Source organism: Eublepharis macularius, chromosome 7 (genome assembly GCF_028583425.1).
Source record: "Eublepharis macularius isolate TG4126 chromosome 7, MPM_Emac_v1.0, whole genome shotgun sequence".
In the NCBI taxonomy this organism is placed as follows: Eukaryota; Metazoa; Chordata; class Lepidosauria; order Squamata; family Eublepharidae; genus Eublepharis; species Eublepharis macularius.
The window spans coordinates 49363026-49388656 of record NC_072796.1 but is presented as its reverse complement, the minus strand read 5'-3'; the positions used below and the strand labels follow the sequence as shown (position 1 = coordinate 49388656).

The following is a 25631-nucleotide window of genomic DNA, read 5'->3' as shown; positions in this document are numbered from 1 at the left end:
GTCCCTCCACTCCCCAAATTCTGTTCCCCCCATGCTCCAACCCCAAATCTCCAGGCATTTCCCAAACCAGAGTTGGCAAGCCTAATGCAGGTAGAGGTGTGTGTGTGTAAGCATAATCTATCAACTTTTTGGCACAGATTTACAACTATGTACAAATTTTATACTAAGATACTGTGGAGGTGGTGAGAAAGGAACAGGATTAAAAATGGGAAATACAAGGACTGTTTATCAATGTGCATTAAGAATCACACCATGCTGAGCACTGTCTGCCAATCATGCAGAGCTATAATTTTAAAGAGCTATATACAGTCACTACTGTTTCTATTTGATAACTGCTTTACATTCTAAATTTGGTCACTGCTTTAAATTATATATTTACTGAACTGGTAACTATGTTCAGTTGGGCAAGAAGCGAAGTACTGCCAGTGGATTGAAGCTTGTGGTGCAGGATTTCACTGCCTTTCCGCTCCTACTGTAGCCAAAACCCAATGGGGTTCAAGGCACCCTAAGGGGGAAAAGTTGGGATCTCTAGTTTAGGGAAGGAATTGGTATAAATCACCCTCTGTCCAACACCAACACATCTGCCATTACCTCAGCATAACTGCTATTATGCTGTAGGAATGGCCCCTTAGGATTAAGCCCAATAATAATCAATGATGCAGAGGAGTTAGCCGTGTTAGTCTGTGGTAGCAAAATCAAAAAGAGTCCAGTAGCACCTTTAAGACTAGGCATCTGATGAAGAGAACTTGATTCTCGAAAGCTTATGCTAAAATAAAATTGGTTAGTCTTAAAGGTGCTACTGGACTCTTTTTAATAATAATCAATGTAGATATATCGCTCTGTATAAGAAGGCATAGTGTATGTGTGAAGTGTTACTTATGGATTTCTGAACTTGTCTTTCATGTTTGAGGGACAAGGCAGAAAGACTTTCTAAAAGTAGTGGAAAGTCATTTGGGCATATCCTTTGCCCTAAAACAAAAGTCAGGGATTGGGCATTCAAACCCTTTCCACCACACTTTAGACTGTGTCTGTCTCCACCCTAAGGCATCTTTAGGTTGTCAGATATTGGTACCTTAAGGTGACAAAATTTGGAGGACCCAAATATCCCCTGCAGACAAATCTTGTAGTTAAATTGATAAGACATAAATGTCGCAGGAATTTTCTGGGAACTTTAAAAGATTAGTGGTTCTGGTTTTAGCTACAGGAATTTCATATGGGAGACTAAAAACCCAGAGGGGAATGACATTACGCTAGAAGAGGACATTATACAAACTAAGAAAGCAGAAGCATGAGACTGTATAATTGGAAAGTCTGTCCTTGACAAATAAATTTATCCACTTTAAGATTAAAATGACAGCTATCAAATTGCTATTTTAATTTGCATAATCTCTTAATGCATTCCCACTGTATTCATCATATAATTTGGAAGGAATTAACTTCACATTTGTGCGGTATTTGGGAATGGTGGCAAAAGTTTAATTGAGGTGCTTCATGCTTTTGTAACAGATTCCAGCACAAAACTCTATCTTCTAAAGTACATCAGCAGCATACAACAATTTTTAAAAAATGAAATAAGAAATTAATCCACACAGAAAGAGATAAGCCATTGTTACAATGAATTGCTGATAAGCTCGTCTTCCCCCACGATGCGTACATACTCATCGGTCTTTTAAAAACTGTCATACCTGCTGTTCTAACTGGATTCCTCCACCTGCACAGCACTAACAGAGGGGCACTTCCTTCCGAATCGCCATTCCTCAAAGATCATGACCCTACCCTTCATCTAGCCATCTCCCTGAACAAAGTGTTTACCCTGTTCAGTAATGACAAAGGCGGCAGAGAAATCCGCGTACCCTTAAGACAGAAACTCTTGAGGAATATATCTGGGATACGTTAATCTTGGGATCTGGGAGAGGGGACTGGCAATGGTGCAATAAATATGTCCTGTCTCTGCACTGAGTTGGGGTTATGCATCTCACCTTCTAGCTGAATACTTCCCCTGAATTATGAGTTGTCATTTTTTCCCTACTTTTAAAATGAAAACAAACTGCTTCAGGGTTCACAGAGGTGAAAAACACCAGCGAAGCCTCAGTAATGAAAAATATAAGATTTTAGAATGAATTGATGCAATATGCTATGCCAATTTATACCACTCAAGGCTTTAGGGATCTCTTAACATGACATCTTTGGTACATGTTTCTATGTGCAAAAATATTACACTACTGAATACAGTCTTGTGTAAAAATTGCACAACTTTCTGCAACTTTCTGCTGCTGTGAATCACCTGGAAGAGTTTAGAGAAGTGTAAGCATATTTAATCCAGGCTGTGTTTAATCTCTAACAGGTGAACAGCATTGTCAAAAGCAACAACACTAACCACCTGTTTGGGTGGATGTAAGAGAATCTGTTGATCACAGCCTATGGAACCAGATACCTGTTCTTCTATATATTGTGCTTTGTTTTGACATTAGGGAGAGTTTATATCAAGGTTTTTCCTTACAGTCCCAAAGAATATGAAGATTAACAGATATACAGTCAGAAATAAGATGGCAGAATTATTCTTATACTACTATGCATTATTCAAATATCATTGTTGCTATGGTTAAGGCTTCAGGGCCTGTTACATTGGTATAGGTTCAAAAATAACTTAACCACAATGTCTCTGTGTTGTGAATGTTTTATATGAATAAACCATCATATGTATATCCACTACTAGCTTTTCAGTATGCAAGGGTCCTCTCACAAAGTTTTTCCCCTCACAAAATGATGTAGTTAAAAAGCTCACAAATACCTCTACACAACCTTAACATATCGATAGTAATGTGCAAATGAGACTGAATGCAGCTGAAAAGACAGAAGAACTTCGTATACCAGCTCAACAGTTTCAGATCAGCAAATTCTTTTACTTTGTTCTGCTTATTGTTTGTCAGACAAAACTGAAAATTATTTGTCACATAAACCTGAGCAGTATGAAAATGTCAGTTAATGCCTAGATGACATTAAAATAATGGAGAGAACTCTACTTACTGACTCTTCATCTTGAATCATCTGTACCAAATTATCAAGAACAGGGGCCAGATTTCTGCAGGAGGCAACAAGGAAGATAAAAGGGGAAATTAGACATTTTAATCAACTGATTTTTATTTCTTAAAAAATTCTGAATAAATAAAAATCTTACTTGGATTTCATGTTGTTGAAATTTTTGCCCAGTGCCAAGTGTCTTATTGATCGATTTTTACTCAGCCAGACTATAAGAGTTGAAAGGTCAGATTCTAGGCCTGTGAGTAGTCAGTTAAATTCAGAAATTTAAAAAAAAATTCCTATAAGTATACATTGTCAGAAGAGTTTAAATCAACCATGTCACACATTTCCATAACAAATTATTGTAATATATTCATTAACTAACAACAGCATTGACAGTAAAGAGGTTTAACCTCCATTTTCACAAGGCAGGATTTACATGAAACATGCATATACATATACCAAAACCCTTTGGAAGCAGGCAGAGTGTAACAGGCATAAGATGAAACTTCTACTTCCCCCTTCCACCCTTTTGAAGATGCTTTTCCTAAGATCTAAGTAGACCATCAAGGTAGAGCTATTTGTCTCTTCTTATCCTTTCCAACCTTGCAATGTTCTCAATGTAAATCACGTTGAGCTGCTTTTACACTTTTTAGAGAAAAAAAATCCCGATACTTGGCTCTTCATCAAGTTCTGGCCCAATTCTGCATCAATTTCTCTCCAGAGTTCTGCACACATGGTCAAAATATCCCAAATTCAGTCTCCAAACTTCCCAGATTTTGCTGCATTCCACGCAGACAAAGGCTGCATGTCGCAGAATTGATCTTTCCTCAGCTTTTCTCCCTGAGCACATGCTCCAATGTTTTTTTCTCCCCAGCAAAGTCAAACCAGGATTTTTTGAAGTGCAGAATGCTCTCTTCAGTGTGAGGCCTGACCCTGACATTGCCTTTTGCCCTCCCTTTTATCCCCGTGCATCCTGATGAGTTGAACAACAACCAATCCATTTTTTCCTGAATTTTTTTAAAAAATAAATAGCAATGCAACATTGGTGTCATCAAAAAAAAAGACCCACCCCCTCAAAAAAAATCCTTGTAAGTTTCCTCAGCATTCAACTGAGGAAACTGACCAATCTTCAGCCTTATCAAGGAGGAAACTGACATGTCTCAAAACCCACAGCAGAAACCTGGCAGAAACAAAAAACAGGCACCACTTCAGTTCAACTCCCTCAAACTGTTGAATTAAAGAATTGAAGCAGTAACAGGCAGAAATGATTAATAAAGCAGATCTGATCTTCAAGGGCTGAATATGCAGAAAGCCCAATGTAAAATTCACCATGCAGAAGAGGCCTTGGTAAGCAGTTTGGGGATGTTATGTAGTTCTGCCTATTTTTTTTAGCAGCAATGAACTCTCATATAATGTAACAGCTCAGGAGGTTGCTTTTATAAAGAAACAGGATTGAATTCTATTGCAATGTTTGCTTTACTGCTTGTCTTCTATCTTTGTAACTTGCTTTTTATAGCATGCCATGCCTTATGGAGGTTTCTGTTTTTGGTTGTTCGTACTATTTTCCAAGTCTGTAATCCTTGTCCTGCTACATTGTTTAATGGATGTTTTATGCAGTTTGATTGTATTGTTATTTATATTTTGCAACATGCCATGAGTTATAGTGAGAAAGGTGGGCTATAAATAAAGCAAATCCTTTCACTGATTAATAATGGAGATCTCTCTCATTCTTCGGGCATTTAGGATCAAATACACCAGCCAGCCTAGAGTGTTTTCCTCCAAGGAGCTGAGAGTACCCTTCTAAATTTATCCTCATTAAAACCCAGTAAGGTGGTGTTTAAATATGATCTGGCTGCTAGGAATGCTTCAGAATCTCCCTTACTTTGGAGATTCTTATTGAATCAAAATAGAAAACAAAATCTACAATATCTGTGCATAAATATTTGAGGTTGGTTAATTAATATGATACACAGAGCCTAAGAGATTAATGGAATAACAACCTGAGGTATCCAATTTTGTTAAAGCATTGGGATAAGGCTTTAAGACACATACCTGTTGCTACTATGGATCTTAAGTTGCGACTGATTCAGCAAAAATTTATATTTAGTGTATATTGGACGCCAAGGTGTCTTTTTACTGAAGGTTTAAGCACAGTGCCTAACTCTTGGCAGTGTAATTCTTAAGCATATGCTTTGGACATGTTCAGTCATTCATCCCCTTTGGGTGGATGCTATTGGTCATGTTAACTTTGTGTTAGAAAACTCATTTATTTTTGAGGATGTTAATATACTACTAAACTACTTGCCTGTCTATCTAATCTAACCAACGGCCAATGGAAAAGGACCCTCCATTTCCTTACAGTTGCTAAAAGATTTATATGTCAACACTGGAAAGACAAAAGTCCACTTCCTAATTCATTGGAATGAAGACTTTATAAACTTATTAACATTTGAATGTATCACATATAGTATGTAAAAAAGAAAGAATATCTGAAAGAATTAGAATTCGGCATTAGGCTTTCAGTATTTTTTTAGAAAATCAAGAATTTGCATTAACTATATTCTTAATTATCTTTGTTCCACAGTTTTTATACTCTCCCATATATATCATGAAATCAGACCTACAGCCCAGTTCTAACTAATATTTACTAAGTGAGTTCCATTAGTTTCAATAGGATTTATGCTCAAATTATTTTAGGATTACAGTTTCAGAGCCTACTGATATTCATGTTTGCTTGCAAGTCCCATGAGAATTGTGTTTACTTTCAAGTAAAGATAGTAAGATTTTATAGATATATTGTAAGATATATCATTCAGTCACATTCCTTCCTCAGTGGTAGGTACACACTTATTATCTGGACCTTCTTACCATTGTCTGAAATATCAAGACTGGCGATATTGTGTATTTCTGCTATGCATCCTTCTAAGACTTGTGCCCCTCCTGATCTTAGCTAGAGGAAGGAAAAGAAGGCACTTATTTTCTCGTATCAAAGGCGACTGAGAGAAAACAAAGCAAAAATAGCAATTACAGTATGATTGTGTGTGTTAGGTACTGTCAAGTTGCCTCTGACCCGTGGTGACTCTATGACTAAAGCTGGGATACTTCATCTTTCTGAACATAACACTTAAACTTCTGCTTGACTGTTATCCTATCCAACAGGGAGTAAGTTATTCTGTTACAAAGCATGTATCATAATGGTTTTACATTAGTAATATGCTGAAAAAAATTCAAGTAGTTATTACAACAATGTCGACATTTAGATCATGCTTATGTGGTGCTCCCAGTGCTCTCCTATGAAGGTAATGATCAGGTCTTATATTCACTTAACTGCAACCGTTTTAAACCGTTAGTGCTTATCAATCAATCACAAAAAAGATTCTTCCAGTTGTCTGAACTTCTCCAGATTTAACAGAAACAAGTCGCTTGGCTGTTTGCAATCCAGTTTCCTTTTGGACCCAGAGCCAGGTAGAAACCAATAAAAGAGAACGAACAGGACTATACAGGCTTGAGGTATACTTTAAGATCCCCTAGACCGCTATTGTTGTGAAGCAAATTTTTTTTACCATGTTGGCTTCCACCACAACAAAACACTACAAATAACATATGCGTAACTGAAAGCCAAAACAGAGGGAAGTAGCAGCACGAAGTCACTAGTATTCTAGTTAGCTGCATTACCAAACCTAGCTGATGGTCACTAGAAAGCAGCAACACTGGAGCTCTTCTGGGATGGCAGTGCATTAGCATGCAGGAGGTGGGTTCGCGTATTTAAACGATTCTCTCATATGAAACATTCACTGAATACATGAGAAAACCTACTGTATTCATGAGAATGCTAAACTAGAACTCTTTCCCCTGACATGCTTTAACTGGGCTGGGATTTTCTGACATTAGAAGTGTCAAATCATGTGATCCACAATATTATTCTGAACATGTATGTTTAATTCAGAACTGCTAACAACAACAGCAAGCATAACCCAGAGGTGGAGAAGCTCATCTTCACGGCATCTTTTCTGAGAGAAGAGCTTGTAAAATTTTTACGATCACCACATCCTAGATTTTTTACAAGACGGTCCACGTCAAACTACAACATCACAGTCATATAACTGTTCACTTGCAATCAGATTGCCTTATGAAATGGTTGCATAGCAACAGTTAGGAAGTAGATATTGGCTTTTCTTCAGATAGGAATCCAGTGAGCAAATCTTACACAGGCTCTTCATAAAACTTTAACCAAATATTCACCTCATTCCATAACAATGTCTACTAAATTGACAACACCTCCTGTATTAAATCCACTCACTCCCACAACTAATGAACTTTGAATTCAACATACTGCTTCAGTATGAATTAAGGCTAAAAATCAAGTCATGCATTTTCTTTATTGTGCCTAGTGGAAGGAATATAACTTGGCTCTGTATAATCAATAGCCCTTTGGAATTTACAAAGTTGGAAATATTGATTGTATCAATATTTTTGCAGCAGTAGTTGCTATTTCATAACATGCTATACTCATACAAAGCTAAATGACAGAAAAAATCAATTTCATTCAACAACTAGCCTACCTCCTGCAAGACAGCTAACAAACGAACATGGTACATTTAGTTAAACTTCTGTCCAAATACCTTGATCTGTGTCAAAAATTGACACGAAAAGACATGCTTAGGATCACTTTTTCTGGCAGAAGTTGATTTTTAGTTGTACCAGTTTTTAGATGTACATATCCCTGTATCTGAGCCTTGTCAGCAGTTCAGACTTGGGGAGGAGAGGGAGCGATATCATAAATGGGATAGAAAGGAACTTTTCAAAAGATATGTTTGTAACATATATGGGGAACGTACACGCTTATAACATACAGGGGAAGTCAATCCAAGCCTGAAAAAACTGTATGAATAATTTTTAAGCAGAGTAATGTCATTTAGCTTGTTATACGCTTGCACTTTCAGTCAGAATTCAGCTCATATGCATGCTTCTACTTTTAAATTAAAAAATATAAACATCTCCATACTAAAATATATACCTCAAAATTTACTTTAATAATGCTATTCAGCTAAATGTAACACACACAGAGGCATATTTTCTTAATCTTCTGAAAGGAAAATCTTTCTGAAAGGAAAGCTCCACTCTTAAAACGAACAAAAACATTTTTCATGTATCAGAACACTATGCTCAGAGATCAGGAAGTCAACTAAAGAGTCCAATCAATTGTCACTTTGTGATGAGAAAGATCAAGTGTTGAGCCCATATGTACCTTCATCCTCCCATACCTGCCTCACTTGGACTGGATGGAAAACATTTGAACTAGCCTGAGACTGAGATTTTTCTGAACTTGTTACTCATCTTCATATCAATGGAGACTGAAGTCTCACCGTGCTTGCCAGGGTCACATAAATCCATTGTTCAGCTGGTCATGCATTACTTGCTATTCAAGAAGGGTGGGGTGGGAAGAGAGCACCAGCAGGGTGAGCTCAAAACTTAAAAGTCACTGAGTTACACCAATGTTCCTGCAACGAACACATTAATTGTGGAGTCCAAGCATATGTACATGGCATTAAATGGCACAGGCATACCATCTACACTTTATATGTTTGCTGTAGGAAGCAAGTGTAAATACAAGTGTAAATACTGCAATTTAGTTTGCCATGTAAAGTTCTGAGTTCACCTTATTAATAAAATTGTAATTTATCAGGCCTTGGTTCTTCTTTGGCAATCTGTTATTTTCTGTTACAAATAATCAATCCTTTTCCAGTTTTATTTCAGAAAACAGATCTTTAGTAATCAAAAAGATACACAGAAGAAGGAATATATGTAGTGGACAGGCACGGAGCTGCTTCTTGAGTTAATAGTTAAGAGGGCTGAAAGTAAGGCAGGAGATGTACTTACACAGTGACCAAGCTAATGGAAGCAGGAGAAGAAAAGGGAAATCCATCAGTGCTGATTAAAAACATTTTCTTTAACAAATGAGCAACATAAAACGATGCAGCTTTGGATTAAGTTAGTACGCCATTAATTTGCTTTTGGATATAAGTGGGGTGGTGAGGAAAGGAAAGGCTTAATTTCTAAGCGTGTTTAAACCCTATCCTCAGCAGTCTAGAAAGTGTCTGAGCTGCCAACAGGAACAGCATTTGGTTTTCATATTGATATTAATGTATTCTTCATACGATACTTCAGAGATGGTGGATAAACCATCAGAGGTACATGCTTGCCAGGCAAAGACTGTAATAATTTGGATCTGCATTGAAAATTTCAAATTGGGCAACTCAAACTAAGTGGGCTGCAGACAAAAATGAAACACACAAGTTTATATAATCATGAATAGGGTTGGATCCTATGATCACTGTACCCATGGATCGTCCTCAATTACTCCCTCCCTGCTTGACCCCTTTCCAACCCCTAGGACTGAAGGGGTTGCACATGTCGAAGATGAGGGGCAGCTCCCTTCAAAGAAAACATACAGAAATGTTTGAAAACAGGTATAAACCCTGTTTGGTGCACTCAAGAAAGAAATCTATATTTTTATTACAGGAGAGCATAAACAATTAGACTCTCTATCAAGAGATTAAAGCATATCGATATTGCTAGATGCAGCCATAAAGAGCAGCAGAGCAAAAGTTATACAGCAGAACTTCAGTAAGCATTTGAGAGATTCAGTCCCTGGGATGGGATTGGCCCCAAAGCCATCTATGCAACTGGGAGGAAACGGTTAAAACAGCCTGTCAGTTTCGGAGAAGCATGCAGAGAGTGCCAAGGAGATGCCGAGACCCAGGAGGGAATGGACAGAGTGCTCTGTCATGCCTCCTGTCACCTCAAGCCCCTCCTTCCCAAGAAGGGCGAGGATGCTAGAGTGCAAGATTACAATTCTTCAAGACAAGATAGCTAGTATTTTTCTTTTCTTTTTTTATTTACTAGAAACTGTATACTTTGCAAGCTGATGCTTGCTAGTCTCATCTGTGATAGTGTACTGTAAACAGAACACATTAGTTAAATAAACTCCTTTCTTAAAACATGCATCTTATCCCCGTCCATTCGCCTGAAGATGCTTGGTTCTGCTATACCCTTCTTGGTGACCCTAAGCACTAGGAGAATTTGGGGAACAGTAATTTATTCTTAGAATGATGGCAGGTCCCTACCATACCTCCAAGTCTTGGAAACAGCTCTGAGGAGAGTAGGAAGGAATTGATCACAGGGCAAGGGAATGGATTTCCTTCAAACCCATGTATCATCCCCAGGTAAGGCTGTCACCCACTAGCTGTCTTGAAAGCAAGAGATAGAAGGAGGCGGAGGTAGAAATTTAGCACAGGATCATGATAGGATGTACTAATAGCCATGTGAGTTGGGCAGCTGCAGATGGAAAGGGGAGAAATGGCTCTCTTTCTTTCTCTTCCAGCGCTCCACTCATGAGAAGCAGAAAGGGCAATCTTTTCCCCTTCTCCCTCTTGATTACAAGTTCCTTTACCCCAGGAATAAAGTTTCCAGGAGTCTGAAAAGACACCGGGGGAGAACTTCTCATATCAATAGCACTTTTTACTGCCAGTTAGCATGATCCAGCCTATATTATTTCTTTTAACTGAAGTAGGTTCCCAATGCACAGTCACATCTGAAATGCCTACATTTCAAAAATGGGTTGTCATGGGTTATTGCTGTTTAGAAATTTTAAGTAGATGCATAAACACCACAAACACAAGGAAATTAATGTTCTATAAATATGCAACAGATTTGTGCATTCTTTTATCACTTTTTCAACATGATGGAAATAATTCTAACAATATATTCATAATTACATGCTATAGTTATTGATAAAATGCCTAAATGTGCCAGGTGCTTAATATTTCCTACCTCACAGTTGCTCAGATCTAGAAACACCTCCTTCAAATTTTGGTTACAAGCAAGGCCCAGTAAGAGTGCTCTGAAAAATAAATTTGAATTGTTACAGATAAACCATATAGAAAAAAACTTAAAATTATTCTTAAAAGACAGTAGCAATGTAATTCTTAAGATGAGCTATGGCTTATACAGGTTCTGAAGATACATTCTGCCTCAGTTCAGCTACAACCACCACCACCACCACAACAACAAACATGCATTGGTGATGGAGGACACCTCTTCAGGCTCACACACTCCAGTGATTTTCCAGATAGGGTATTCACTTCTGTTTATGTGGGCCAAATGGCCATACTCAGTCTTATAATGCATAAAGATGTTGGCTTGAACCTAGTGTAGCATGTGAATCTAGAGCAGTATTTTCATTGGCAGAAAGATTTCTACTTGCAAAGCATCACTCTCTTGCTCCCCCTTCCTGTTGTAGCCCAATATGCCACTCAAAATGCTCTCTTTGGGGAGCATTTTGGGCTGCAGCAGGAGGTGGAGGTAAAAAGTCATGCTTCACGGGCAGAAATCCTTCCACCCAAATATTTCAGTGAATCCAAGGCACAGGTTGAAAGTAATATCCGGTCTCAGTTTCCCATTCAACTATACTGGTACATAAACAATGGTCATCATCATGCAATTTGAAATAAAATCTCACAACGTTAAGAGGACACTTACTTTAGAGGTTCAGGAGGGAGCTTAGTCCCTGAAAGATTGATTTGCATCAAAGCAAGTGAACTGCTGAAAAACTGCTTGAATGATGGGGGAACTTCTTTCCCTTTTCTGTAAAAGAAAGTAGAGTAAAAAACCATGCCAAAGCCCTAAAATTTCCTGTGCTTGCATGCTGGTGATTATTTTCCTATATAAGGCCAATATAGTAATAGCACCTAAGCAAATTTGCAATGCAGGAGATAATTATACAAACGTTTCTCAGTGTACTGTTATTGCATTCATTTGATAACATCAAATACCTGGATCAGTACCATCATTCCAAAACAAACCAGAATCTTAAATTAGGCAGTAGTATAGGTTTTAATAGCATAGATCAAGGAGCCAGGATGAAAAGTGTCCGTTGTCGTTTCAGTTCTCACAAAAATGTGAGGCTGACACTTAGCTGTGCTCTAATAATATTGGCATCCATTCATCCTTTCCCCCCAAAGCATTTTTAAATGGCTGATCAAGACAGCAATAGATAAATGTAAGGGCCATTTCACAAATGACAAATTTATATGGATGTCACACAGGAAACTGTTAGATAAGGTATGAACAGACATGTTTATTTCCCCACATTTTAATGCCACCCAGCTAGTGTGGCCCATAACATTTATACACAGCAAAAAAGAGAAAGCTGTGATATTAGAGCAGTCAATTCATGTTTGAAGTAGCTTGAACAGGTGACTCCCAAGCATATCATCCACAGCTGTAAGTTGAAGGGAGGGATGGTGGGGTGCGATTTCTACTATGAGAAGAAAATCTTATACCGCAAACATCAAGAACTGATTTTTCAATTTCACTAGACTGTTATAAAAAATTCAAACTAAAGCTCTGGAGTAGCTCCATTAACTTCAGCAGCACACTGAAGGTATGTTTAATATTTGCACGTTAGAAACTTATCGGCATGATGGGAATAAAAAGTACAAAATTTAGAGGTAATGTGACATGGTTGATGAACTTCTATGAATAGCTTATATTCCACAGCCATTATCCTCTATGGCAGTCATCTTTGTGGTAACACATTAAAGGCCTCTCTAAATCGGTTTCTGCAGACCTTCCCAACAGGCACATGTAGCTTTCCAGTAAAGCAAAAAATAGTGCTCTTTTTTCTACAAAGAATCCATTATTCCAGTACTGCAACTATTCAGAAGCTTTTCAACGTAAAACTGAGATCCTCCAGAATAAACTGGTAATGTTTATTTCTGTGCAGAATACTCTGACAACGAGCATATATATCTATAATACACATATAATTCTGTAAAAACTAAATACAGTAAACACAATATTAATTTAATATGAAAGCAAAAATTAAAGATAGCTCTAAATCATTGCCACTATATTCAACAAGAGTGACTCATACCAATCACAAAGTTATCCTACCCACACACAATGCCATGGTCATGACATATATTTTAGAAGGGGACTCCAGAGGAAGCGAAAAATATAATGTTAATTTTGCCATAAAACTGGTGTGTGGGGGGGAGGGGGTGTTCCTCAGATGATAACTGAGTATACTTCAGGAGGCAAGGAATGTTGAGAGCAGCTGAAAGTCTGTTAAATGAAGAAAAACAGAAAACTAACAGAAGGTGATGGAAGACTGGGCATGCCCAAGTCCATGGGAGTTGATAGAATTATGGAGAGAATTTATCCCATATCCCGCATAATACCACACAACACCAACATATTTTCTCCAATACAAATTTGATAGTTGAGCTCTCATCACAAAAGCAGCGAAAGAATCCCACCCTCAGACCAGGTGAGAGTTTTGGCATTCCAAGGTACTTTCTGTTATTTTCCCTAAGGAAATCCCTATAGAAACGAATGCCTCTTGTACTGCAGTTGATATGTTCCCAAATATGTAGAAGTATATGATTGGCATCAATATAAAAAGACAATTAGACAATGCACACATGACAAGGTAGAGAATAACGATACAGTACCTAACTCACAAAGATAATATTTTGCGTGCTGACCTGTGAGAAAAAACTGTCCTGGACAGGTTTAGGATGGCAAGATGCTGAAGGCATCCATGAAGAAGTGCTCCACACATCTAAATTATAGAAAAAAGTGTACATAAATCAATCTGCAATAATAAAGATAAAATTCTATTGTGTAAATAAAAAATTACCATGTCTAATGCACATTCCGTGTTGGATAGGTCCAGATGTGTAATGGCATTTGACTGGGCCAAAAAGTTATACAAGTACTATAAGAGAGGGAAAAAAAGTTTCAATTTTCTTATAATAATCATCTCAACGCTTTGAATCTGAAGTTAATCACTAATCTGATTCTTCACTCTTAAAGATATTCATGCTCAAAACACCTTGTTTCTTAAAAGAAAAACTACGGCCTGCATTTGAACAAACCAAAGTCTTGAACTACAAATCACAGAATTCGTTATTTACTCCCTAACAAGGCTCTTGCTTGCTGTTCAAACAACTGGATATGAGAGGGAATAGCCTCACCCATATTCTACTGCACAAACTAGAAAATAGAGGGAAGAGAGGAACTGTCAATGGTTCTAATGGGCATGCACAGCTTATCATCCTAAACCACTGGAATAGAGTTGCGAGCCTCCAGGTGGTGACTGGAGATCTCCAGGCCACAGAGATCAATTCCCCTGGAGAAAATGGCTTCTTTGGAGAAAATGGCTTCTTTGGAGGTTCCTCCCCTCCCCAAACCTGGTTTATCCAGGTTCTATTCCCCAAGTCTCCAGGAATTTCCTGACCTATTGCTGGCAACTCTAGGAAGGAAAATAGCAGACACGTTTATTCCATTGAGCTGGAGTTCTGAAGAGACTCAAGATGATTACAAAGTATTCTTCTGCCATTTTCTGTGAGAATGGTGGCTATGTTGCTTTGTTCACACACAGGTTTGCATGAATTATAAGGAACCTTATGCTGTGCATTGCCTTCTTGTTCGGTTTTTATTTCACTCATTACTTTAAACATGACCGATTAGTTTAGAAGCCGTGAAAAAAGGAGCACCTACTGAAAGATCATCACCCCGAAGAACATTCCCTGAGAGATCAAAATGGGTGAGCGTGGTAGCTAACAGCTGGTTGGCACTCAGTGACTGGGAAAGGCTGTTCACCCCTAAAATGAAATCATCATCATCATCATCATCATCATCATCATCATCATCATCATCATCATCATCATCATCATCATCATATCAATTAACTGGCATTTGCTCTACAAGTATACATTTTCCATGAGGTGACCTTAAATACAGCAAAAAGATCAATTAATATTGAAGTATACTGCATGTAAGAAAAACTAGAAATTTCTATAGGCTGATCACCTCCTGGTCTTACTAGAAATGTAAAGGATTGCTTTATACAGTAAGATAAAACAACACAGTTTGAATGTATTGTATAAAGTTGGTTTCAGATTTTATAATCTTATAAAATGTTTACTAGGTAAATTATTAGGATACTATTTGAACAAATGAAATATATCCTTGCTTGTCAAAATAAACGAACCATGCAGCTCCTTATAACAAATAGACTGGAACAGTAGTTTCACAAACCAGAAAAATGTGAAAAGGAAGAAAAGGAAGAAATCAGTAATGAGTTAGCTGGTGGGAGGTAAAATTAGATTTTACAGGAGAGTTATGCCTTAAAACAGAAAGAAAAGATGGTCTGATAGGAACAGGAGTTGAAAAGCAACTTAAGCCAAAAAAAAAAAAAAAAGGATAAAAGGAAACTGGGTTGAATGTACCAGGTCACCAAATGGGAATATTCAGTGATATGATTTATTATGAGAATTAAAAACAAAATCCCAAAACACATCCACAATGTGTTTGTTTTTATAACTATCTGGAGCATTTGGGATCACCACAAAAAGCAGAAAAGGGCAACCAAGGATCAGGAAGCAAGTTTCAATACAGTCATACAACTACCCACTCTCTTAAGATAAACATGGTAGACGCATAACTGAAACTGAAAGAATGCTGAGCATATATTTTTTAAAATGACACAATATTTGTTTGCTCAAATTGTTACTACTACTGTTGTATTATTATTAGTTTTTCATATGAATACAATACGTGATAAGACATACAATTGTTCAACAGTGAGTCAGGAAGATTAGAAATAATATGCATATATCTTGTCAAGACTCAGTGAGATGAGCTGCCTATTAATTCACAAAAGGTCATAAACACCTACATCCAAATAACTATAATATCACAGGTAAATTGAACCTGTGCCACCAGAGCATGCAGTGAAACGGAGGCTGTGCGTGTTCCAGAGGCCCTGATGATGTACTCCTGGTGTAAAACTGGAAACTACAGGGTCATATCGGGGCCAAATCATCCCTAAACATAGCAAGAAAGTAGCCTATGTTTCGGCTACTTTTGGCCTCATGGTTTTCAACAGGAAGTGATGTCATTGGACCTTCCTCCTTGCTTACGTGCAAGGAGCCTGTATTGGAGCCCCACACCTGCCTTGCACCCCCTGCCCCCCATTTCTGAAGTAAGGAGGGCTAGCAACCATACTAGTTCTTTATCCCAAAAATCAAAATTGCTTCCAAAAATCAGAGAAGTCATTTCAGCTTAATCAATTCAGTCAGTTTCGATAACTTAGCCAACTTCTATATTTCACTTATCCAAGACTTTACATTTAAAATTATTGTCTTTTCCCAGTTTGTTGCTAGCAGAAGTATCTGATTATATTTAAGTAATTTAAGTTTTTAATTATGTTTCTCAATCATATAACTTTTCTCCATCATAGACCATAAGGTGGCACACGCTGCAGTCCTCTGTGGTCATCCCATCCAGACCCATACCTGATTAACTTCAACAAAGCTTGTACCTTCCCCAACCATACTCTGGGCCCATATCCTACTTACTCAGTCTCTAACCAGGATTTGTCTTTTACATCTGTACATTAACAAACGTACATGCTCAGTATGAAGAAAGCCAAACACTGTGGCTGTAGATTCACCAGAAAGGTATGTAAAGATTCCTAAATTAAATTTGAAGAAAGACTGGCAGGCAGGATTTTATGAAAAGTTCAACTGAAAATCCCAAGATAGAATCTCAAATGATATGCACTTTTAAGAAGCATTAAGAAATGAGTGGCTGCCAAGTTCCCTTCAAACCAAAGGGCATTTTTAAATGCTGTTTATTATCTTCCTTGAAAAGGATGCAAAAAAGATACAAAGATTTGCATTTACACTATGATAGGTGAAGTTCCCCAGGTGACAGACACAAATAGTTTCCGCATCTAACCTTCAATTTTAATAGAATTCAGCCTTTAGGCTTCGGTGGAAACTTTTCAACTGTGGCTAAAGCAATGAAGTGATGTCTCCAAGCTACGGGACTGCTCTAGAAGATAAGCTAGCAGAAAGCCACAAAGCAATATGAGGGAAAATTATTTAAGATTTTAGGGACAGAAAAATTCACATGTTTTGTAGAGGAGGGGTGGGGGGAAGAATTACACACAGGTGTATACACAGGAATTGGTTTTGTTAGAAGAGGCATTTAAATTGGGCTGCCTCTTTTGTATCAATGCCAAAGGGCTGATCTTGTACAATCTTTGTTAATTATAGAAGGGGTGTGGTGCAAAAGAGCTTCCTGTGTGACCAGTTTTGGCATTTCCCCCCCACCCCAAACAGGAAGTACAAGAAAGTCCATGGAAAAAGAAGACACAAACAACACTGTATAAGGTTTTGCTGGCAACTGTAACACCTTCAATTGCCTGGACTTTGATTCCCAGGACACAGCACACCATTCCCTCACCAATGTATACCAAACAAATAGTTGATCATGTCCCAATCTATGTTGTGCAGATATATTCTAAGTCTACCTGCAATTTCATAATAGTTTGCATAAGATATCTGATTGTTAAATCTGAAGACAATTAACCCTGGTGGCCTGAATTATAATCTACAGCATCCAGCTGGTACAGTAGGTTATTTTTGCAAAGAAATGGTGTGTTGCAAGAATTAGTGTGACTTCTGCTCCATCATCCTACAAAAGTCAGAAAAAGCACTTGGACAATGCAGTCATTTACCAAAACGTACCTTTAGGTGACAGTGAGGTTTTAGATACATTTAAATGTGTCAGCCCCTTTGGTAGTTTGGCAAATTGAACACTAAGTGAGGAAACACCTGTAGAGAAATAAAGAACAACAAACTTCAGAAGTAAGATACTAAACATTTAAATGATTAAACAATAGGAATTCATTGATTATATTGCTGAAGATGCTTGAACCGCATGTCTGCTCTTGCTTCTCTTTGTACGGAAAAGAAGGGAAAGAGACATGGTAGGAAGATACATCCTTGTTCAGAACTCCTCCACACTCCTGCTGCTTTTCATGCAAACATAGAAAGAGGAGAGCTGACACCATCAAGGCATCCCTTCTGTTGGTTGACCATCAAAGGGGTGACAAAAAGGGCCAAGTTTATTTATTTACATCAATCACAAGGTGATCTGTGGTGCTCACAAGCCAAACCCTACTCCAAACCTGCTCATAGCATGGGCCATTGGTGGGATGAAGAAGAGTTAGGCCTCTTCTTGTTCGTGCATTTCTGAATTTATGGACCAGGCCAACCTGGATCCAAGCTTTGAGCCATCACAAATGTACAACTCAGGCTTCTCCTTGCCAAGCCTTCATGATGCTCGAGGGAGGTGAAAGGCTTCCTGTTCCCCTAGCTATAGGGTTTATGGATCAAGGATAATGGCACTCCTCAAGGGCTTCCTGTCCCAGGTCCATGAAGGCACTGAGGCTCCAGGCTGGTCTGAGGGTTAATCTTTCACCATCTAAATGATACCCAGGGCACTCGCCGAAGCAACCTGACCCACACTGCTACCACCATCACGGAATACTAACGCATTACTAAATACTAGGCATTACTAGGCATACTAAAACTAGAGAATTTCCTGTAACTATTTTCAGAGTAGGAAAAAAACCCCATGCTAGCGCCTGTCTGCCAGAATGAAAATAATTCCTACTTGGTCCCCAATTGGGTGACCAGCTTGCACTCACTCTGAAATAAAGGGAGGGAAAGTGGGTGTCTCTCTCATCAAAGGTCAAAGGAGAAAGAGGAGGAGAGGATATTTGTCCCTATATGGCCATTTCTCCACCCCCTACCTGCATCACAAAGGATGTGGCACACACCATCCAGCTACCTTTTCCACCTGTGTGGCAAACCATGCCTCTTCCTACGCCTCCCTTGAGGCGCTGGTGCAGGAACATTCTTCTCAACATGTGCATGCACAAGGAGGCGGTGCTTGTGATGTGCACCCTCAGATTGCCAGTTTGCTTAGTTTCCCTCCTACCCTACATTACTGAAGCTTATTAGGGTTAAAATGATAGAATTTTGATCCTTTAAACAGATGCTTTTTAAAAAAGGAAATTTATACTCCTATGACAAACCCCTAGAATGAAAACTGTTAAGTGCTTACTTCACAGTTCTGGCTACGATTCCACACTAACTAATAAAACAGAGACCAACAATATTCAAATACAGCACTGAGCTTGGCCTTGAAATCTGGATGAAAAGCACTGCTCAAGCACAGAGTTGCATGCTAATTTCTGGCAAGCCACATCTGTAAAACTGGACAGTAAAACTGAACAGTAAGCCTAATGTGAAGGTAATGGTGTAGTACTTAACTGGAATTAACTCTGAATAGAATTGCACTGTAAGTGACACAAAAAAAGAAGAGCTTTACATAAAAAATAAAAAGTGGTCCTTCACAACCCCCCGGACAGGTGGATGGAGAGGAGGGACTGCCATTATCCTCTGTGAACCCTTTAATTTCCACAAACCCTGGTACAAACTGGAGCTGGCACTGACCGTATGCTCTTTACATTGGGAATTGATGATAGATTAGGTATTCTTTGTTTACTGACTGCCTAATTTCCTTGAGTTGACAGAGATTTCCTCAGATGTAATGCTGGAGACACCTAAACTGACTGTTCTGGGTGACTTCAACCTTCATGCTGAATGGTCCTTGTCAGAACTGGCCCAGGATTTTATAACTTTTTTGGCTGCTCTGTTAAAATGGTCTGCCCATGGAGAGTTATCGATCTTTCAGCGATAAAGGCAGACTATAAACAACATAAATAAATAAAATATTTGTTATTCTTACAGCATTTATATATGACATATCTACTACCACAGACTTTTAATGGTTTAATTATCAGTCCCTTTCCTTATCTAAAACTGGGAAATTTAGCTCTCTGATGGCTAAGGATTATCAGCTAAAACACCACAACCCAACTCATTCACTAGATTCCTAAGATTTTTTTGTAAGAAATCCTGAAAATAAAACTGGTCTAATCTAATGGTTGCAATTTATACATGTCATAGGCAACAGTTAAGAAAAGGGATCTCCAACCTTTTTGAGCCTGTGGACAGCCCACAGGAGGTGAAGCCAACCACAAAATAGCTGCTGCAGAAAGCAAAACCTACTACAAAATGGCAGGGAGCGAGGCTATGCGTAACCCTAACAGTAACGCTTCAAAATTTCAGGCAAAAGTTCTGTTTAACAAGATGCCTTTTAAAATAAGCATATTGTTTAAAAATATTTTCTAGCATAGACACAGCTTATCTTCTGTCACTCAATGAAGATACTTGTGCAGTAGTGGCAGCTGCTGTCAAAGCAACTTTTTAAAAATCTGCACAGCCAATCAGATCTCCAATAGCCAATCAGAAACTCTGCTGGGCAAAAGCCCACTTCCTGAAAAAAACTTAACAGGTGCCAGGCAGGTGTTGGCAGTGGCATGATATTCACAGGCACCTTACTAGGAGAAAAATTAATCCATGGAATGAATTCATAGGAAAATGTTATTCCAGTCTTAAATACAAGTCTTCAGTCGATCATTCTTGAGAAGCTAATGCAGCCATGGCTCTTTCTGTCCCTCCTCCAAATCATTTTTTTTTATACTATGACCCCAAACAGCACACACTAATATGAGTTCTTCATTTGGAGTGTTTGGTACAATTATAGGATAATCCCTCTGCTTTGACATATGAACAGGAGATTTTAAAAATCTGGATTTAAGGAAGTAAAGGAAAGATAATGGACAATCATTCAGGCCCAATGAATCACTTATCCAAACATGACTCAGAAATTAATCAGAATCTCAAGGATATAGCGCTCTGTTGTAGAGTGATAAGCTTATCAATCCGTATTAACTGGAATATCTAGAAGTATCTCCTGTCTCCAATTGCTGCTTTAAAACTTCTTTAAGTACAGAATACTATTCAAAATACTTATTTATTGGAAACCTTGTGTAATGGAACAAGAGAGTCAGTGCTGACTCTAGTGTGACTATTAAATTCATTATCAAGATTATTATTAAATTCATTATCAAGATTTCTGAAAACACAAGACCATTTTTTCTCTCCATCCAAAACCATGCACCCTCTGCCATCTTAATGAAAAATCAACAACCTCTGCGAAACCAAACCAAGCTAGACTTAATGAAGTCTATATACATTATAAGCTGCAGCTGGGACGGGGGCTGCCAGATGTTGGGATCCAGCTCCCTGCCCTGGATGGGACACCACTGGCAACTTTGCCAGTGGTAAAGAGTCTGGGTGTGTTCCTGGATGCCTCCCTATCGATGGAGGCCCAGGTCACGGCGGTTGCCAAGTCTGCATTTTTCCATCTTCGTCAGATCAGGCAACTTGCCCCCTACCTGACGCCCCAGGACCTGGCTACAGTGATCCATGCAACGGTCACCTCCAGGCTAGATTACTGTAACTCACTCTACGCTGGGCTACCCCTGGGCCTGATCCGGAAACTACAACTGGTCCAGAATGCGGCGGCACGGGTCCTGACTGGTATACCTTACCAGTTGCACATCACACCTGTCCTGCGCCAGCTGCACTGGCTTCCAGTTGAATTCCGAATCAGGTTCAAAGTGTTGGTTCTTACCTTTAAAGCCCTGAGTGGGTTGGGACCGGCATATCTTCGGGACCGCCTCTCCCTGTACGTTCCCCGGAGATCGCTCCGATCAGCGAATAAATATTTACTTGTGGTCCCCGGCCCTAAGGAAGCCCGCCTCGCTTCAACCAGGGCCAGGGCTTTTTCAGTCCTGGCCCCAGCCTGGTGGAACGCTCTGTCAATGGAAACCCGGGCCCAGCGGGACATATTATCGTTGCGCCGGGCCTGTAAGACAGAGCTGTTCCGCCAGGCGTTTGGTGATTGAAGGGGGCGGTGCCATGTCGGCCTCCCACCTTTGGGGTGGGGAAGGTTCTCCCCACCACTGCACCTTGTTAATTTGTTTTATTATTTGTATATTGATTTTAGTTTTTGTTTTTATCAATTTTAACTTTTCACCGCCCAGAGCCCCTGGGATGGGCGGTATATAAATTGAATAAATAAAATAAATAATAAAAATAAATAATGATTAAGTGCTGCTTGGTTTGCAGCTTAAACAAAGGGACATGAACTAAACGAAAATGGTTCTCAGTAATTTGTGAACAAAAGATTATTTACAAAGCTATTACACCAGGCTGACGGCTGTAATATTCAGACAAAAGCTGAATGAAGTAGTGCTAATCCTCTTATTAGGCTTGTATCAGGAGGGGAAAAAATACAAGTGTTACAGTACCTCTGTCCTCCAAGGGGTTGCCAGCAAGGTTAATGGTATGAAGTCCTGAGTTGGGATTATGGGATAGGGCACTAGCCAGCTTCTGTGCAAAATCTCTACAAGAGAAAAACAAAACAATAAAAAGGAGGATTATATCATATTTCATCATATTCAAGAGCTTAACATGGAGTCACTAATGAGTAAAATTAAAATAGGGAAGCTGCACATGGCCATCATGTACAATTTTTCTCCTTCATTAAGGGCTGCTGTGCCCATGTGTCTATATGCTGGTCCCCAGCCATGAAGCGAGGTAAGCATAAAAAGTGCAGAAAATATATCAGGTCTATTTTTAAGAATATAATAGCATTTATTTTTTTGGGATGATGTAGTACACGCACATGGTTAGTTAAAGCAGATATGGTGTTTTGTTTTTGTATGTATCCCCGCCCCCCTCTCTCTCGCTCACACACACAGCTTAAACGCGTTTGCAAGGATACTCGATGTCAAACAAATTCTCAGTAGGCAATAATTTTTGAGAACTGAATCATTTCCCCCTTAGTTTTCCTTTGAATTATTACCAAACTTTATTAAAGATGTATCACACACCATTCACATTTTTAAGCATTTGGCAAAGCAACATACAAGCACGACTCACAGCTTAATCTGATGCTATTGTGCCTTGCTAAATGCTTGTTACTGGTTAATGAAAACCCACTTACGTTCTAAGACCTGCATTTTCCAGTACTAGTTCTTCCAGTCTATTGGATCTGCTCACCACCCTCAGGATTTGCTCACAAACATCAGTGGACTGCCATGAAAATAATGTCGCAAATTAGGTATCAATAAGACCAAACCAATAAATCAAGGAATGTAGAATATAACAACTGCTTCCATATATTACATAGGTTACTTCCAGAAACTGCTATTGCATGATAGGAGTCCACAAAAGGGCTGTTTTTTTGTAACTAGCCCTCCATATCAAAGCTTTGAATGCATGGATTGGTGTACACACTTGCAATGTGATTCAGACATATAGTCTTAATATCACAGTCCCAGTTTGGAGCACCCATCACACAGAAAGCTGTTTTCATTGGCAAACATACAGCTCTCATCATGTATACAAATTCCTGTTATAATTTTACTTAATGGGTAGAATCAAATTGAAAGCAACTCTACTTGCTCCAGTCCCCCCCCCCCCCGCCATTCAAACATGTCACGCTAGCTTTATTTAAACAAGAATACTACATCTCAAAATCTCTTGCTGGCTGATACCAATCACTTTAATATAGGATTGCATGTTTACTGCTGCCTTTTTACTGCATTCACTTCTTTCTCAGAAGAGCTGCTGAACTACCAGTTTGCTTAAGGAGAGGTTTTCCATAATCTGAAACAACCCGAAGCAGCCAAATATAAGATGCTCAATCAATAGTTGCACATTTTACTTTACAACATAAGATGCAGTATTATAGCAGAGTTATTCCCAGGAATTTATGGTTGTACCTCTCCCTTTTTGTTAGGAACTGCTATATTCCAAAACCACAAGTTCAAAAAAAAACCCTACAAAAATCATGACATCAATACCCACCGTTTACTCTTTACTTACTAATTTCAGATCCTTGGAGGAAAGCTTTGTAAACCACTGATTATATTCTAGAGCAGCAACTATTGGTATTAAATCCCTAAAAAAAAAGCACCACAAAGCAACACATTTTATAAAACAATTACTTTGTATAACTGATGACATCAATCACTCTTAGGTTTACCATCTTGAACTGAAGTTCATGAGATGTTTAACAGCTACAATGTGAGAACAGAGAATGTGTAGTTCTTGAATAAAAGGGAATATGGTAAAGAAAAATGAATACAATTATGTATTGTCTGATATTTGAGGGCATAACTAAAAGACACAACCAACCCTTGATGCGTCATGGGCACATGACTGAATGTGCAGTTAGATGTACACTGGGGAAACTCATCTTAAAAAATGCTCATTCACTCATTGCTATAAGGAAATGCCACAAAGGTGGAGAAGAGCACATGGAGCCAGAAAAAAGGGCATAAAACCCCCACGTTTCCTTACACAGTAGGAAGGAAACCAGAAGCTCCTTCTCCCCCCTTGAAGCACCAAGTGAATGAGTGCTTTTAAGTTGATTCTTCCGAAGTACTGAGAGTTCAGTCATGTACCCATGACCCAACGCGGGTCAGGTATATCATGTAATTTAGGCCCTCAGAGTGGTCCTATTGGGAAAGTTCATGGAAGAGTTAAAACTGATCTTTCTCCGCCTTCTCTTTTCCCAAACAGGTTGCTGTTTACTCTAAAAGTCCTTTGGAGTGTTGGAAAAGCCTCACACAACAGTGGTGGGCAATGCAGTGATAAGAAGAATCTGGCAAAATCATCTTTTCCCTCTTCCGCTGACCAAAACCACTAGTGAAAGAGAAGGAAGCAATTCTACTGTATATAGGCTTGCCATGCCGCAACCGGGGTGGGGGAGCTCCCCCTCCCCCGCCATGCTCACTTGGACAGCAGGGGGGAGAAGCAACCCCTCCCTCCTCTGTTGTGCTAATTTCCCAATGCGATAAAGGAGTTGCAGTGCATTGATGCTGAGACCGTGCTAAGTGAAAATGGCCTCCAAAGGGGCAGTTTTCACTCTGCTCTGTTTTAGAGGCACTCGGATTCCTTGTCACACTGGAAAATGATGTTTTTCTGGTGTAATAGGGGAGAATGGGAGGTGAGCCCCCTGCCCTCCAGCCCCTGGCACCCCCACTTTGGCCCTTGGAACCCCTGGCAACCCTAAATGGATTTCCTTACTGCTGCATACCTGACAGTATAAGACATGATTTTGTTCATAAGGTTTTCTTGACAGAGAAAGGACAGAGAAGGCCTGACTCTTCTGCATCACACCAATTTCCCAGACTGCAATTATTTGGGGATGGATTCTGGCTTGTGTGCACTGCAGATACTCTTGAGTAATGAAAATAAGCTTGACATTTTGACTACCCCAGTCTATGTGTCAGTTCTCCGTATTTTGCATCCATGGGCAAAAGGTGCGGTATAAGTAAAGCAAATAAACAATTTTCAAAAAACAGCTTGGGATATCTCAAAAGTAGATGCCATGCAGCATGAAACTTGAGTGTGCATATACTGTTTGAGAAATATGAGCCCATAGTTTTTGTGGGTCCATAGACCTGGCTGGGCTCTCAGCCTGCGAGGTTATTCCTAAGAAGATAAAAGGTATGGATAGGTTTATCCCTATGTAGAGAACATACACAGAATTAATGTTCAAAATGTCATTTGTGATCTACAAGGTTTTGAGATCTGACTTCTACATCATGCGTAGGACCACAACTACTGTAGACTGTGACAATCCCAATCATGATGGGTGGTGGTGATACAGCACATTGCAGCAGTGTATCAAGTCAAATATTAATCCCAGGCAAGGTACCGCATGTAACCTCAAACGCATTCCCTAAAACTGGC

The 25631-nt window shown here is 39.1% G+C and overlaps 1 protein-coding gene across 1 annotated transcript in view; it reads right to left on the bottom strand.

The window, feature by feature from the left end:
* The window catches only part of CARMIL1 (capping protein regulator and myosin 1 linker 1), a 176770-nt gene that overhangs the window by 55296 nt on the left and 95843 nt on the right, over positions 1-25631 (bottom strand). Inside the window, exons 9-20 of the mRNA XM_054985287.1 lie at positions 23757-23832; positions 22873-22961; positions 22175-22269; positions 17631-17717; positions 14593-14696; positions 13730-13807; positions 13575-13651; positions 11566-11670; positions 10858-10927; positions 5893-5974; positions 3179-3278; positions 3028-3082 (exon numbers count right to left, since the gene is read on the bottom strand). Coding sequence (XP_054841262.1) covers positions 3028-3082; positions 3179-3278; positions 5893-5974; positions 10858-10927; positions 11566-11670; positions 13575-13651; positions 13730-13807; positions 14593-14696; positions 17631-17717; positions 22175-22269; positions 22873-22961; positions 23757-23832 — 1018 coding nt within the window. The remainder of the gene's footprint in view (positions 1-3027; positions 3083-3178; positions 3279-5892; positions 5975-10857; positions 10928-11565; positions 11671-13574; positions 13652-13729; positions 13808-14592; positions 14697-17630; positions 17718-22174; positions 22270-22872; positions 22962-23756; positions 23833-25631) is intronic.